Source organism: Melozone crissalis, unplaced genomic scaffold (assembly GCF_028551555.1).
Source record: "Melozone crissalis strain CALT ecotype California unplaced genomic scaffold, PUWL_Pcris_2 ptg000042l_1, whole genome shotgun sequence".
Lineage (NCBI taxonomy): Eukaryota > Metazoa > Chordata > Aves > Passeriformes > Passerellidae > Melozone > Melozone crissalis.
The window spans coordinates 61,576,500-61,594,508 of record NW_026535820.1 but is presented as its reverse complement, the minus strand read 5'-3'; the positions used below and the strand labels follow the sequence as shown (position 1 = coordinate 61,594,508).

The window sequence follows — 18,009 nt, the reverse complement described above, 5'->3', positions numbered from 1 at the left end:
TAAATGTTTCTGCTTTAAAAAGATGCCAAAACATCTTTCTCACTTTCCCAAGGGCCTTCAGCACCTACTCAACTGAACTCAGACACCTGTATGTAAGCTCACCTATTTATCAGGCAGCATTTCCAAATAACAAAAGAACTCCAAACCCGATGCCATTTTCTTCACCCAAACTACTTATGTAAGTTCTTCTTCCCCCTCAAGGCAGTGATTTTAATGGTGGTTCTGAATAGGAACTGCTAATTTGTTGCAAGAAGTTACACTTTTCTTAACTTTCACACACTGATGCAATAAACCAACATGATCCAGCCACAGAAAACCTGCAAAGCTGCTCTTTGTGTTATGATGGAAAACCATAAATTACTCTGGTTATAAATAAACCTGCTGCTGCTGAATTGCATCAATAGTTTTCTAAAAAGTGTAAATATAGGCATTAGGTACCTCTTTGCAGACTTGTTTAAAATATTTCCTTTTGTGCCCTTTGACAAAATGTTCCTCTTATTATTTGGGTTCTGACAGTTATGTAACATAACAGACAGCATTTACAAACACAGAGAACAGCAAATGAATGGGGGTTTGCCAGGGAAGAGAAAACAGTTAAAAGAGTACTTAGGGCAATGCTGTAGATAACTGGAGAAAAAGGAGATGTAAAGAGCAGGAGTTGAAGGAGGAAGGTACTATTGAGTGACTGAGGTATACAAAAAAATGAACACTGGAATGTAACAGCATGTGACAGAAAGAAATAGGACTTTACTGCCTGAAGCTGAAAATTAAATAAGGTGGGTATAGAGGATAAGGGAGGTCTAAGCACTAATTTTAATGATCGTGTGCATCTCTCTCTGCCTGCCTGATTTCACTGAATTAAAAATCAAAGCAAAATGCCCAGGGGAAAGAAACAGGAAAGCAAACAACAATAACAGTATATATTTATGAATACTGATAAAAGATATCCTTTTCTCATTACAACAAAATTATTTATTCTTCCTGCCAGAACCTGCAACAAGGTTCAAAGGGGAAAGTAAGGACAAAGGCAAAGAAAAGAAAAAAAGAAGGATGGAAACCAAAATGGGTCTAAGCAAGTGCAGAATAATCTTAGGAAAAAAAAGTGACAGGGAATCCAGAGTCTGATCCTGCCCACAGGGCAGCAGGTATGGCTGAGCTCACTTGGCCTGGTGTAGGGATGAAAGATTGATGCACAGCTATGAACAAAACATTTGCAGTGTTTGCGGGGTTAGCCCCATCTCTAGTTGCTCCTTGAGTGAAGAAATTAGGTACATTTTTTGAATCTCTAACCAAGTCATTCCTGCCAATTTTTCTCATTTGCCCAACATACTTGGGTCTGTCTTCCTAAGTGAGAATTAAAATAAATAAGTGCCAATGAAGCAAAGATGATGATGATGAAAGAAGGAAGGGCAAGAATGTGTTCTAGGAGTAAAACACAAATTTCTACAATACCTGTAATACTTGAGAAAATAAATTCCTACATGAAAACATGTTTCAATAAATTAGGATACCAGTTATATGCATTGTCAAGATGCTTAAGGCATTGAGTTATCCATTAACTTTTTAACTAAGATAAAAAAGCTGAATTTCTTGTGAAAGACTTGACATTGTTACAAACCAAGGAAATTTCAATTGTCAAGGGAGAGTTTCTCTTTATGTAAAGCATAGCAAAAGAAAATATCTGTAAATAGTGTGGATTACTCTGAAGAAATCTGAAAGTGAGTGAAAAGGAACAAATAATAATTGTCCTGTGTGAATCGATGTTTAAAGTTTCCCCTTCCTTTTCTACAGAAACATCCCTAAAATGTGTAAGAATATAGGATTGTGTACCAGGGCACACATCACAGTAAGACTCGGGAGATGCTGCATCTGCAGAAAAATTATATGTAACCAGGCAGGAAATGCCAGATTCTCCTTACCTCCACTGGGTCAGGCACTTCAAGTCTTGTTTCTGGAGGAGCTTTCACAACTATAACAGTTTGGTCTTTAAGGCCACTAATTTTTCTAATATCTTGGTACGTCACGTAAGCTAATGTAATCAGTGTTAAGGAATTTTCCATCCCAGGTTACAACACACTCACACTATTAGAAAAGGCAGAAGTCTTTCAATTATTTTTCCATTTTCTCAATTTTCAACAAAGGTCTTAGCCCAAGGTTTTCTGTTCTCTTCAGTGTGATTGCCACTGTGAAGCCCTGTGAAAACTTCCCTTTGATGTCACAGCCGGGGCCACCACTCAGGGAACAAAAGGGATTCCCTGTGCTGAGTGCTCCTCTCCTCCTCTATATGGGGGAAACTACAGAAGCTCAGGTTCAACAACCTGAAACTACTCACAGACTCCATGAAGCAAAAATTTTTATGCACTTGCTATCAACACGCAGAGAGCTGAAAATCACTGGAAAAGTGTATAGGAAATTTATAGATGCATGCTATAGAAGTGCACACACAGCATCATTGAATAATAGAATGGTTTGGGCTGGAAAGGACCTTAAAAGATCATTTGTTTCCAATCCCTCTGTCATGGGCAGAGATACCTTTCAATAGACCAGGTTGCTCAGACCCCCATCCAACCTGGCCTGGAGCAATTCCAGGGGTGGGGCATCCACAGCTACCCTTGGCAACCTGTGCCAATGTCCCATCAACCTCACAGTAAGGAATTTCTGTCTAATATTTCATCCAAACCCACCTTCTTTCAGTTTAAAGCCATTTCACAACAATGTCCTTATTAAAAAATCCATCTCCAGATCTCCCATAGGCTCCTTTTAGGTACCAGAAGGTGCTATAGGGTCTCCCTGGAGTCTTCTCTTCTCCAGGCTGACAAAAATCCTAATTTCAGTTTAAATCTGAGGAGCTTTGCAAACATAAATATATAATACATAGAACCTATATAATATATATATAAATACACAAACATTAATGCAACATTCATATATTTAAATATTAATTTATATAATACAAAATTATTTTTAAAGATGTTTAAGCAGCTACTTTAAACCTCTAGAGTGCAGAATGTCAATTTCTGCATAAGCACAGAATAAATATGAATCTTTTGCTGTTCAACAAGTATTTGTCAAAATGCCAGTGTTTTGGGGGTTACTATATGGGGAAGCCTCACATACTGATCCATGTAACTGAGATGTTAAAGTGCTTTTGGCTCTGAAAAGAACTGTGAAATGGCCATGATCACATGCATACAGCTCCAGCTCTTTAGTTTTGTCATCTGTTACCTGGCATGATGTTTATGCCAGGGGAATAAAAAGCCTGACTTATTATACATAATTTTGGGTGGTGTGAGTGTGTGCTGTTACTGAGCAGTACAGCAAGACAGACTGCCCAAGCTCCAGTACATACTGCATCTATGTTGGATCAAACAAGTCAAGAGGCAAAGTGACAGGTCATCATCTTTCACCCAAATGGCCTTTATCAAGGCTTTTGCCACTCGTTAAGTAAGGTTTGCAAAGGCAGAGTTCATCCCCACAGGATTCAGTGCTACAAAAATTCAGAACTGTCATGTTCAGCTTTGTCTTGCTTATGTCTCTTCATGGATATGTCATGCTTATGTCTCTTAGCTAAAGACAGTACTGATCCTACTCCCCATTCCACTTGGTGATCTTTGGTTGCATCAAAATGTCTGTGAAATCCAGTCAAAAGTCAACATTCCCAAAGTTCTTTTTACTGGTACTCCCATAGTTACTTCCTGTCCTTCAGAACAGAGAATAAATCCACTTTATTAGATGCTATTTGAACACTACTTATTAAATATAGTAATAAGCTTTCATATCAGCATTTGATAAAATGTTTTCTTGTGTTGCTAATAGTTGGGAAATCCAAGGAAAATGACAACTGGTTAATTACGAAGAGCATTAACAGCCAAAATAAGTCACATGAACCTTTTGCAATTATTACATCAAATAATTCAGCCTAAGGTATTCTGAGAGCTCATAGAAGTTTTATCTGTATTTTGTTATAGATTCTCTAACCAGAGGAATCTGAAACTTTGTTGCAAGTTTCATACTAAACCAAATCCCAGCTTTATTTTCCTCTCTGTGCCTGTAATTTATATTTAAAGTGAAACAAATATAAAAAAAGTAATGACTAAACAAGTCTGTTACCTGATCAGACTTTCTCTTCATGCCTTTATAATTTCTAAACACATAAAACTGCAGTTTGCTCTAGGCTTGAAAAAAACTCAGGGATATTGGATATCCTCACTCATTAATCAGTAAAGGTTCTTGGTTCTACTGTAGGGGAACACAAATGTTAACAGTCTCCTTCATGCATCACCTTTTCTGGTTTTTCCTTTTCACATTCCAGAAGCATTGCAGGTTCAAGCTGCTTAAGCAGCTTTTATATCAAAGCACATTAAAACCTTTTCAACTTCTAGAAGCTTCTGATGCTTTCTTTCAATGACATCACACAGAGGAAGTCTCCTAGTACTACAGGGCACAGCAAGGAGGCTGAGCACCTTTGAGGTTTTGGGAAAAAGGATATCTCTGATTCTCTGAGTCCTCTGTTAGCAGCTTGAGGTCCAGGGTGCAGCTTTGGATTAGCTCATCCAGTTTCTTCTCTTCCTGAGTCAGTTCCGTCACCTCCTTGGTGAGGCCCTGGCGCTGTGCCAGCATCCCGCCGTCCTCGGACAGGCTGCAGCCCCTGCAACACACAGAAGGAAGGAAGAATTCTGTAAAACCTGACCCTACACCATGGTAAAGGGGAGAGACAGAGTTTTACACTGCAGATGAAGTTCTTCGTCCTTTCTCCCTAAACCCATCCCTAGTGAGTCAACATAAACGATGCTTTCCAGAAAACGCATCTTTTTGTCACAACAACACATTCTGGAGCTGCCACCAAGATGTAAGAGTTGAATATTTCCAACTACTTGCAAAATCTTGTTTCTAACCACAGCATAACTTTTTTACTTGCTTTACTTTTTATTTTTTTACTTTTTACCATAGAAGGCAGTAGGTAGAGACACATACATAAAACCTACTCCACATGCACAAGTAAATTAATTAAGCCAGTTTTCAAACAAAGTGCTGGTTTCTAATTTCCCTGACAAATGCTTTTTATAAACTTTTCTTAACAGAATAGATTCTGTTAAGAAAATAGGACTTTATCCTGTTGGAAGGCATTTTGGATAATTGCTTGGAGCAAAGTGTTAGAATGAAAGGTGGGAGAAGAAAAACACTGCGGCCCTGTGATAGTGAAATCAGCCAGCAGGGATGGAGATGGATATTGAATACTTACATCCACTGAATGTTGTTTTTGGATTTCTTCTTAATGAGATGGATGCCTTCCAGTACATTGGTGATATCGTAAATCCTCCTTTTTTGCACCTTGAGGACCTCTGCTGCTCTGTTCAAATCTAGGACCCCATCAGGAGACTGGCTCAGCAGCTGAATGAACTTCTTTGTAAGAAGGCCCAGGGATGTATCATACCGAGTCTTTTCTGAAGGAGATTTTGGAGCTTGGAAGGAAAAGGAAAAAGAAAGTTAAATCAGGTTTTTTCTCATTTTGGTTCCGAAAGCAGCAACCAAAAATGAAATTACATATATTACATATATTACAGTTACTTCTTTCATTTTTACTGGAGAAATCTCTCATACCTCGCATTAAGACACAACTTACCACTATGTATTTGTATTTCAAGATGTACTTTTCCAAAAGTCACAGGTACATGAGCAAATATATACATTTTTTAAAATGCAAATATTTCCAGTAGTCTGATAGATACATATGGAAATATTCTGCTTAGGCTTTTACTATGTGAATTCATAATAGTATTTTTAGTATCTATTTATCCTGGCAGCAAACCCAAAAAATCCCCTGTGACTCTCCTTCATCAGTCTGATAGCCAGCTTTCATCAGGGTTTGATTTTCCCCTCATGTGAGATAAGTGCTTCATATGCAATTAAGCAGGACTTAGGTGTACTTCAGTGGGTGAACACAATGACAGATTCCATCAGTGTCAGACTCCACAGCTTGAGAAAACTCAAGTGAATTAGAGGAGATTGATATAAAATAACAATTTATAATCATCATTGCTTCATAACCAAGCAATGCTCAAACTGGGACAGAGTATCCATAGCTTCTAAATTAGAAGTCAGCAAATGGCTTGGACGAATTCATGGTTTCCATGCACAAATGCTGCATCTATATACTTCACAGATGGGCTTTTAAGAGTTTAAATACTTGGATCAGAATGATCCCTAATTCTAAATGTTCAAGGCCTCTCTGTCAAGGGAAATGAGCCAGTCATTATTACAAGTCTGCTGGGCTGGTACATCTCAAACCATTCATTTGCTTCCACTATAATGCAGGGTGGAACTTGGGCTGATTTTGGCGGTCTTTTTCATGTTTTCAAGAGTCATGCCACACATTAAACTGCAGAAGTCAGTCAAAACTGAAAAGGCCACTGAAGAGTGAACCTTTAGATTACCCTGAAATATTTTGAAGAATACAATGGCTTTTCAGTGAAAATCAAGACATTGCATCTTTGCAAAGAGAACCAGCTAGCTGTATGTCTTTGGGTAGACTCAGGGCTTGTCTGCTCTAGGAAATGGAAGAATATTCATAGAAAGGCTTGGGTTGGAAGCAGAACTTAAGAGATCATCTAGTTCTACCCTCCCTGCCATGGATAGGGACACCTCCCACTAGTCCAGATTGCTCAGAGCCCCATCCAGCCTGGCCTTGAAACACTTCCAGGGATGAGGCACCCACAGCTTCTCTGGGCAACCTGTGCCAGTGCCTCACCACCCTGTGAGGAAAGAACTTCTTCCCAACATCTCATCTAAATCTCATTCTCATCACTTACACGACCTTGTGGATTTAGAGTGAGGGTGGTTGGTTTGTCTGAGTTTTGTTTGGGGCTTAGAAAAGTGTAAGAGGATCACAGCAATAATGGCAAGAAGTGGCAGGAGTCCCACCTAAAATGGCTTGTGCTCTTCATCCCACACCAAATTCTTTGTACAGGTTTATCAATGCTGCAGCAGCATCCTGTGCACCAAACAGTACTGAATTTCTGCAAGAATCCACTTCAATTTAAAATAGGCTTCATGTAGCTTAATGAAATTTAGTTTAATTAAATCAACTGTGGTTGTTTAACTCCTATGCTTTAAGCTTCTATCTTTAACTACTTTTACTTTTCCTATCTGCCTCAATAGAAACCAACAGACTGGTGAGGAAGGCCCTTTGGCATCCCTTGCTCTGACATCACTACCACTGCTGTCCCAGTCCTCTCCTTGCCCCATCTGGCTCCCCCTGCCAGCCTAACTCTCCTGCTGAAATCCCCAAACAGGACAGCAGGGCCACAGCCCCCAGCTTCTGTTGCAAGAAGCCCACTGCCCAAGACAATGTAGATGTGCAAAAATCAGTACTCAGAGCCAACTAGGCAGTGGCAGTATCCAGAGTGCCATACAGGGACAGAAGGCAGCTTGGATGCCACAAAGAGCATTTTTAAAGAGCATTTTTCATGCAGTGCTGCTGAGGCACAGCTCGCATTCTTTGCAAATCCCTGCCCAGGGAAAGAAGCCCTGGCAGGCAGCTGCTGTAACTCCAGCAGCCAAGGAGGAGGCAGGCCTGATGAGCCTTGCCTAACAACTGTGCAATCCATCCCATCAGGCACCTTCATTCCTCAGCATCCATCTCTCCAAGCACCCTAGCATCACATCCTTGGCTGAAGGGGAGGCCCTGGGCAGAGAGAATGCAGGCTGCCCAGCAGGCAGAGGGACACACCTGGCAGCCAGGAGCCTCTGCAGCCTCTTAGCAGCTGTGCAGCAACCCCTCCATGCAGCAAACCTGCTGTCCACTGCCCAGCTGCGGGGCTGAGTTTTGTTGCATGCACATCTAGGTGAGGAGAGCAATAAACACACCCTAAGCTAGGTAAGGCAGACTGATGACAGCATGTTACCAGCTCCCTTACTTTTTGGACTATCTGGACTTCTTGTTGCAGCTCTTCCTTTCCCCTTTGGAGTCTTTAGTCCTTCTGCAAGATACTGGTGGCCACTTTCTCCTAGCTCCAGCCTTCGTTTTGCCTGTTAAAAAAAAAATAATTAATGCATTGTTAAGAAGTATATTTCATTTTATCAAACACATTATTGGGACTACAGGAAAGGCAGAGAGAGGTGAACTTTTCACACCAAGGTATCAGTACAGGTTCATAGCCCATATGCATCACAATGGAATCCAAATATTTACTGGAATCTTAAGGCAGACTTAAATATATCCCTCAAAAGCTAGGTCGATGAGGTTTTTATTTGAAAATTCAGCAATTGTTTTAGATTTGAAAAGCTGAGTGACCATTTCATGGTATATTTCAGTCTAGTCTGGACTTTCTACAATAGGTATGAAAGATTTCAGCCCGCACTTGAGCTAAGAACATTTCATTTAAGAAAAACAAAGACAGCCTCTCAAGCACCCACATGTATGAATCCACAAAGCTACATTTCCTTTGAAAAACTTGTTATATCCATCTAAGTTTCAGCAAAAGTAGTGCTAGTGCAAGTTATATTTTTCCCTTCACTGTCTGAGAGGATGGCTTTGAGGGCACCAATAATTTCTACTACTATGAACTTCCTACATGACACAACACCAAGAGCAGCACTGGACAAGTCCTTTCCTCTGCCTCTCAAAAACTTGTCCTCATTGAAAGCACAACCACTACATTTATTTCACATTAACTAGCACATGTGCTGCCTAAATTAAAGTAAGGTGGAGTAAAAGTAGTATTAGACAAAGCCTGAAAATCTGCTAAATGTTGCATTCAGTTCAAAGGAAACACATCTTGAATAACGAAAATAGTGAATGAAACTATTAAACTTTGCAGCACACAGACAAACTGCAGTGAAAACCACCACCAATATGAATTCTGTTCCTAGACAGAAACACAATATACTATCTTTGGAAACAATTCTATACCCTTCCCTGCCACTCAGGTTACTGAAATTAAATCTGGGGATACTTGTTATCCTAACAATAGAAAGCACATTACCTGGAAGACACAGGAAAAAGAACTTTTAGGTCTAATCAAGTTTAGACAAATAACTGTTCCTGAAGAATGTTGTTTATTCAGTTAGGTAGAGTAATTCAGAGTACATTATTTGCTTGTTTTTTAAGATTCCCCCTACGGGGCTGGATAATGTCTTGCTCCTCAGAGAACCAAGACAAAACAATACGTTCTGCTATGGAGTTGTAGACACGTATTTCTGTTTTGCGGATTTGACTTATGCACTTTACTTTGCATCCGTGACTAACAGAAGGCTCTAAATAAAGTAATTTATATGCATTTATTTATGGATAGCTACATAACATCTTTCTGTTGGACTCTGCTTGCAAACCTCAGACTTATTAAAAGACAAGTTAAAGCACATGAAACTCATACAAGCCCATGGTGTAACAGCACATGCAGAGCACTCAAGCCACTCTTCTCCACACTTTGTGTGAAGGGGCATAAAATTCACTGGGGCAACAGGGCAAATCTGAACTGCATCCTTCTAACCAACACAGGCAACACACTCCCAGCAGACCACTGGTGGCAGCTCCCAATAGCATGAAACACCTCTGCTCTGTAATCCAAGGACACAGAGTCCCAAAAGGTCAAGTGTTAACAAAAGCATCCAGCTAATATGTTTAGCCAATGTAATTGGATTAAATTAAGATTACAGCTATTCCACAGAGAGAAATACATTTCACACTTTTTTATGCAAGTGTTTTTCCACCCTGAGAACTGTAACAGCAAAGGAAGGAGGGGTAAAAAGGGAACAATTCAGGGCGTGGGAAGACTAGGCCAAAGGGATACAATTAAAGATAAAAGAGAATCTCAAAACCAGGTGTGAGAAGGAGGGGTAATGCTTAAGACATAAAATCCAGAGATTTGCAGCTCTCTCCATCAGAAGAGAAACTTAGGTTTGGATTATACATCAAAACTTTTTGTCTCAACTTGTCTGCAAGACAAAAACAACAGTATTTTGCCTCTAATTTTGTGGTTAAAGACTTATATAAGTATTTTCCCGTGAACTTCAAATAATCTGAGAGAATGCAGACAGCATCCTTTGGTTGCAGAGCAGCAAAAGTCTGCCTGCATCTGCTGGGGCTGGCACAAACACCACACTCTTGTCAGGCTCACTGCACCTACAGACACTGTAGGGCCAGTGAAAAAAATACCACATGACAGCTATCTACAAGATAGATGCTTTTTAGTTTACAAAGCATACAGCAAACCTGAGAGATATATAGAGCAAAATATTTTAGTGGAGTCTAAAAGATCCTGATTACTGACAGGCAATTTTAGGAAACACTGAGGAGTGTTTAATTTCTGGCCAGATGTTACACGTCACTCAGCAAGTCCTTGCTTCCCCTTCCTGTTTTACCAACTTCATAACTGATAAGATGCAGGACTGAAGTGGTGTATTCTCTCAATTTCTTCTTTCATGAATTACAGACTGAAGATTTCCTAGTGCTGTTTTGTTTGCACTAGAGATCCTTGGTGTCTCACAGTTTCTCTCCCATCTCCAAAATTATTCATAGTGCCTTCCGATATCTGGCTTCTCTTCAGAAATCTCAAGATCTGTGATCAGCAGAATCAGTGAGCCTCTTAAAAAAACATCTTGATTTGACTCACTTATTTTTCCTACAGCACTATATTCACTATTTACACTATTTTTACAAATTAATATTATTTGTCCTTATTGCATTACTTGATCAATCCACAACCATCTGACATGGTAAGAGGGACCTGCTAAGACATAACAAGCCAAAGGACACCAGCACAAAGCTTCCCAAATGATAGATAGGAAGCAAAGGGACTAAAAATTTCTCAGTGACATGAAACCTGAGTGCAAAAAATGGGAAGTCAGATTCTGTAAGGAGACAGGGCAAGGAGCATAGAATAAAAGGAACTATGAGACAGGTAAGCCACAAACATACTTTTCAGCAAGAGACACAAAAGTAACAGGAAAGCAAGCATCCCATTAAGCTAAACCAGATACCTACCCAACCCCTTGGTCCAGATGTAAAAATTGTGGCATCAAGTGCTTTAACTCATCACTATGGGCAATCCCTGACACAGATACAACTACAGACCCACTGTTCAGTGCAGACCACTAAAAACTGGTGGCACCTTCAATCCTGTGTAGGTTTGCCCTTTTAGCTTCAATCCCTTTTTTTTTTTTAAAGAAACCTAGATAGCCACCACAATCCACATCAGAGGCAAACCCACAAGAATGTCTTTCCTAAGAACACTTGTCTCTAGAGGAAAATAGTTTAAAAACTCCCAGGATAAGCTAAGTATTTTCAAGCACACAGGACCTGATGCAATTCACTTTACAGTACTCAGGCTCATGGATTAACTTTCAAGAGGAGGTCAGAGGCTGGTTATGCTTATAGAAAAGAAGAAAAGGAGCAAGTGTAGTATTAATTAATTGACAAAAGGGGTGGAAAAGGTGCAAATGGGAAATGATAGCCCAATCCCTTTAATGGGCTGGTTTGAGTTCATGGCTACCTGGGTCTATCAGGCTGCTGACACCACCTCCTTGCATCCTCCCTCCATCCCTGCTCTCCTGGTGCAGGCAGCACCTGATTGATATCTCCTCATCAGCCCCCACAGAAAGCTGGTTCAAGAGGTCCCCACCAGCAGTAACTTAGTCCTACTCCAAAACAGAAATGATTTTTGTCAAGATAGCAGAACACAGTGACCAGGTGGGGCAGACATCAGTTTTTGAGGACTGCATCATATCCAACCAAAGCCTTAGTTAGAATTATATTTGTAAGTTTGAGGGAAGAAGCAGTAAAACACTTTTTAATTCTTTCCAGTGATAAAATCATGGAGAATAACTATGCCAAAGTATGCACACCAGAATTGGCCCTGCTAGATGTGTGTCTCAGCTTGTTTACTGGATGCAAGTTAGTTGCACTGTTTGCAAGAGACAGACCTAAGAAAAGTTACATTACATTACCTGTGCTACCTTCTGAAAATCTTTTGTCTGAAATATTGCTGCACCCATTAGGCTTCAGCAAGAACATATGAGCTGGGGACATTCTACTACCCCAAAACCCTAAATTCAAAGTCATTTGGAAAAGTGCAGTCAGTACATTTTCATTACAAGTGTGAAGCACCAAATTTCACTTCAAACTCCCGTCACAGCTCTTGGACCTCCCAGGCTCTGTACATCCCATCTCCATGGAGGTCCTGAGACCTATCAACATCCCCTGCCTCCCTATCAAGCATTCAAGGTGTGTTCGAGGAGCAGCAGTCTGACTTAAATACAAAAGGACAAAAGTTGATCTCAGAATGAGAACAAAAGTAACCTGGGACAAAGCCTGCTGAGATGGGGACAGAAGATAAAAACTTATTCCAAAAAAGCAATGGGATGAGGAGCTGAAAAGAAACTCTACTTTATGGTCGACTGGGGTGGAAAAACAGGAAGACTGGAAACAACCAAGCATGGTAAGGAATAAATTGTTTGCATTAAGTGATAGCTGACAGTGAAATTAGCAGCAAGGCAGAGAAATGTGTCCTAGGCCTCAGCTGTGGGTGTCTCAGAGCTGGGAGTAAGATGGGCAAGTTGAGCAAGGGACGATGACTAAGCCTGGCGTAGTCTCTAGAAGATATTACAATTGCTAGGGGCAGATAAAATGGCAGCTTTACTGTATTTTACCACAGGGCTGATATTACTGGGGAGGGGATGCAAGCCTCTCCAGCAAGCACAGATAAATTTTGACCGCAGCAGGGAAGCCATAGAATAGGTTCTCTACCAATCCCCACACACTTTGCACAGGCTTTCTTCTACATTCTCTAAATTAAGCAGTCACTAAAAAATACAATTTAAAAGCTGAGGTTCTGGAGGCATGAACTCTAGAAAGCTGTTCCAGAGGTCAGGAGCTGCAGAGAAGAAAGCAAATATATTACATGAAAGGGTAAATTAGACTAGAGCTTGATGAGGAAGGAATACAGGAGAGGAAGTAAAGGAAAAAAGACACCTTGGGGTGAATGCGGAGAAATATTCATACACTAAGGAAACGTCTCCACTGAATGAAGGGATACAGGCTGAGCATTCAGAACACACTCACATGAACAAACCCAGGTATGTGGAGAGCTGTGAGTGTCTGCCAGAGCGCTGCACCCAGCTGAGGGCACGGCAAACATTTGGGAAGACTGGAAAATAGGGAGAGGCACAGAGAGGAAAGCAGAGGAGCTCTCAGTAGGGAAGGGGCTCAGCTCTGCTGGTCAGCTCACAAGCAAAGAAACACCCCAGGTCGGCAAAAAGATGCAAGAGAAGCTTCAAAGTTCCTGCCTTCAAACTCCTACTGACAACTCATTTCATACCCCTTGCCTCACTTCTCAGCAGAAATAAACTTGCACTTCAAACTCCTGGAAGGGAGAGGGATTTCCATCTTCCATGAAGAAATATTTACCCCAGTGGTCTACACACAGATACCAGTAATTTGTACCATACTAACCCCAGTTTCAGTAGTTTACTCTGACAGGGTAAAACATTTAAGAGGTTTCAGGAAAGAATAAGAAAATAAATAAATAATTGGGAATTAAACTATTTGCACATAAAAGACAACAAAGCATATCCTTAAAAGGAAAGTTCTTTAAGTCCTCTCAAGTCTTCCTAAAGTATTATTTCCCTATGGAAAGCAGGCAGTCCCATACAGAGGAACAAGACCAGGAATGGCACTTTTAATGAAAACATGACCTCAAAATTCTGTTTTACTCATAGCCATTCATAACACTGAAGTAAAAGAACACAAAAAGATATATAAAAATAGTGCCTTGAAAACTGAATATATTGTAAAATCAACACAAAGCAGAAATAAATAATAACAGGAATCTGAAATAATAGATCCTTATTCATCAGAATAAGCAGCTTGTATTTAAGTAAAATTTAAAGAATCTTCAGTTTACAGAAATCATCCTGATCATCCAACAAAAAAGCCCAAAATTGTCTTATAAAATGGCAGTTGTATATAAAAAAGGACCAAAAAGTACTTTCTACTATAGCAATTTCTGTTACCTGAGCTATCACCTTTTCCAGCTTATTATAGTTTTGACTGAGGGAAATTCTCCACTATATCTTATATTGAAATTATTAATTAAGCTACAGTCAATTTTTTTAATGTAGATGAATATAAAAAGAAAATCCCTTTAATATGTCTTAATTTGGTTTATAATTCAATAAGAATCACATCACAATCACCAAATAAAGCGACACTGTGATCACACACAGCCCTCCCCCATTAGGTATTTGACAGGCTGAAGTCTGATGTTACTCTGATAAAGTTTATTTCAAGGCCTAATTAAACCATCCTATTTCTATCAATTTCCCATTTTCATTATTCCCTCAGAAGTATCCAAGAGCCAAGGAAGCCATGAACTGTAAGCACTTATAGATGAAACCACACAACTTTTACTTAGCTCCAAAAAGTTAAAATGTGGGTGGCCAACTTTCAGCGGCAAATTCTTGTTTGAAAGTGGGACCCAAGCCAGAGGAACCGAGCGGCGGCTCTCCCTTCTCAAGATGAATGTGCAGGAAGAAGCAATGCAAGTGCCATGAGTGCCTCCCAGTTGCTGCTGCAGAACATCCCACCAAGCCATTTCCAACACCCACAGAAAGGAATCCATCAGCTTCCAGGCACGCTCAGCGCTCCCGCGTTAGTGGCGCTGCGCATCAGTGCCACCCCAACGAGGCACTTCACACTCTCATCCCCAGCCTGGCTGAACTGAACACCTTCAGCTGCTTTTAAATGAAACACAATGGCCCCAACCAAATCAAGAAAGTACTGAAATGTAGCAATGAAAAATGGTTTCTTCCTACACCTGCCCAGCAAGTCATCACTGAAACAGGATTATAATCTTAATGTACTAATTACCTTTGATTTTCTTCATCCTGATATCTCATGTGACCCGGCCTGCCCTCTGGTCATATTATCTCATAGTCATCAATGCTAATATCATTCTGACACCAAGGTAAGTGGCCAGCACTGTTTGACATCCCTGAATTTTAGGCTCATAGGTCTACTGGAATGTCATGGGATCAGCCCCACAGCCCACCAGACCTGCCCTCAGTACAGTAGCCAGTGGCAAAACGTGCAGCTTATCTTGTTTTCCTACTCTGCTGCAGTACTTCATATTTTCTTTCCACTAAAAGAGGAAGGACATTACAACGGTTGTGCAAGACATAAACCAAAGCACAAGCCACGTTTCTGGCCTCAAACCAAGAGAATTACACCTATGCTGCATAGGAAATGAATCATCTGAGATCTTTCTTATTGCAATTTTTCCACCAAATACGAAACAATTACTTCTTACTGGAAGCAATGGCTTTGCACTGCACTAAGGTTGAAAGCTCCAGTTACCACTTCATGTTGAAATATGAAAAGTTGTTTTCAGGAAACTGCACCCAGTTTTCATCTCAACTGCTGAACTGCCCGAGGTGAGGAGCACCTGTGTCTCTGGGCAGTCAGAAACACCTCCATGCAAGCCCCGGATCCCAACAGCTGCCAGGGGCTGAACTGCACCTGCCTGGTCAAGGTGGAAGCTGTGGAGAAAAAACTTCCAGAAAATGCAATGACAAACACCCAATGCTCGCATGCAGGAATGAGGCCAGACTAACCAGCATCCGGGATGTGGAATCCTGGCCACAGATTTTTGGGGGTGTGGCTGGATGCAGCAGGATCGTTTCCCTCCCATTCCCTGGGAAGCATGGCCTGGGCCTTGGTGGTAAGGCTGGACCTGTGACTAGCAGGCTCTGATGCCATCCTACAAACTGGTGTCAAAGCTCCCAGCCCATTTGCCTGCCCCATTCCCAAAGATGACACCTCAGCAAGGCTGCTGCCTCCAGAGCAGAGCTTGGGGATTTTCAGTTGTGGTTCACATCAGTGATTTCTCACCACGCACATCCTTTGAAGAAAACAAGATTGTCACAGAACAGGCTGGTGCTGAACTTGCAAACTCATGGCAAGCAGCTGGGTAGGTGGAGGGGGGAACATGATGGGACACAAACACAAAGGGGACAGGATGTGACAGCAGACCAGCCATGTAAGAGACTTCTTGGTGTAATTTCTTTGTATTGCATTTATATGTAACAGTTCCACTTACACGAGTCCACTTTTGATGCTACCCATTGAGATCAAAGCAAGCCAAATAAGGAAGTGATAGTTCAATTCACATGGTGTGTGATAGGGTACAACATCTCAGTGTGGCTTCAGAGCTGCTTGCAGTGTTTCAGCCCTTCAGGAGACTTTCAGCCTCCTGAATAGCAAAGCTAAAGTTGAACAGGACCAAGGGAAGGAAATCTTTCCTATCATTTTACAGTTGATCCCAAAGAAAAACCATTGCAAAGCAAATCGGTCTCAAAATACATCCTAGAGATATTTCTTCTTTTGTATCTAAGTATTATTTTTTATTTTAAATGTCATTAACTTCAAAATAAGATTGCAATTGGATTTGTTTCACTGACTGGCTTCCACTCTATGCGTAGAAATTAGCACAGCTACTTAGAAAAGAAAAACTTTCGAACACTGTCTGTTGTCTGCCAAATTGTCTATTAAACAAACAGGCCCTGAGACTGGGGGAGGAAGGACACTGAGAGCTGGAGAATATAATAGGATGAACTTCCTGGTAGGAAATTCCAGTAAATGCCATGGAGCATTAGATAAACAGGCCAAAAACTAATAGCAGCATTCCAAGCACATACATTGACATAGGAATGAGGAAAAGTGTTATTCCTCACTTACAAAATGTACAGAAGACAGCGAGAAACCTCCCTATGAGGATTTAAATAATAAGACTGTGAACATACAAAGTGAAAAGTGAGGAGAAAGAGGAGCACTTACAAAGCCACACCAGTGCTATCGCAGTGTAGGTGCTCTGTAATGGTGCAAGATTGGACTTGCTTTACAAAGTTCGCTCACTAAACTGCCTGCTTAAGCTACAGCATCTTAAGCTTTGTTTTCCTTGGATACAGGATACCTACAAGAGAGGACAACTGTGGAATTTCACAAATTAAATTTCTGGAGTGCAAGTTTTCGTGTCTACACGTGTCTGCAGTTCGTGATGTCCCACCCTGGCACCCCAAACCTTTCTGTACTCCACACAAAACACCCATACCAAGTTACATCACAGCAGTGCCATCGGACCGCATCACTTGACTCACTGAGAGGTGATTCACTGGGAACCAACAAACTTGTAAATTCCTTCAAAAATTAATGATGCTAAGGATAGGTATGTAAACACTTCAGAAACTACAGAGAGCTACAAACTAGAAGGTAACAAGTTTTGAAAACTCAGGTGCACATGAGCATTAGTGCTGGGTATTCACATCACCAAAGCAGGTGAATCCCTCCTTAAAAAAGGTCAACACCAATCCTGACTCCATATTTTTAATTCACTGCCTGAGGTACGATGGCTCTTACATCTATCAACTTTTTCAAGTAATGTAATTAGTAATGAGAAGTCAGATCTTAAGCAGCAAAACCTTTTATTCTGAAGCACTTTCTTAAACCAGTTCCACCCAAGTATAAAAGCATACAGCAGGATTCCCTAAAAGTAATAAATGGACTTTGAATCCATTTAGGGTGATAAAAATATTATCTAGTTTCCAAAGGTCACCGTGAAAGTTGACAAAAAACATTCAGAAGATCCAGGCAACATGCAATGATTTGCATTTACAGAATCAGACAATGAGAAACAACATGGGGTCCTAAGCATTTACTGTAACACAGGATAGTTCTGTACATTATGTAAACTGTGAGTATTAGTTCACTTTAAGAAGTCTCAACATTGTTCAAACAGATAAACCCTGATAAGTTATCCTTGCACCTACAAGTAACCATAATGCTGACTTTACCCAAGAGATCGATTTATCATTCTCGAGTTAATTAAGTATCATTTCAAAAATTAAATTAACAGCATTATATACCAAAAAAATCCTTACATAACCTTGATGAAGTTAACACAATAACCTCTTCCACATACCAAAACTCAGAGTAACAAAAATAAATAACAAGTGCCT

The 18,009-nt window shown here is 40.5% G+C and overlaps 1 protein-coding gene across 2 annotated transcripts in view; it reads right to left on the bottom strand.

Moving 5' to 3' along the window:
* The window catches only part of E2F3 (E2F transcription factor 3), a 41,416-nt gene that overhangs the window by 3,486 nt on the left and 19,921 nt on the right, over positions 1-18,009 (bottom strand). For both annotated transcript variants that reach the window (XM_054284909.1, XM_054284910.1), the window contains exons 2-5: positions 7,917-8,028; positions 5,243-5,462; positions 4,490-4,648; positions 1,920-2,034 (exon numbers count right to left, since the gene is read on the bottom strand). In XM_054284909.1, the coding sequence (XP_054140884.1) occupies positions 1,920-2,034; positions 4,490-4,648; positions 5,243-5,462; positions 7,917-8,028 (606 nt within the window). The remainder of the gene's footprint in view (positions 1-1,919; positions 2,035-4,489; positions 4,649-5,242; positions 5,463-7,916; positions 8,029-18,009) is intronic.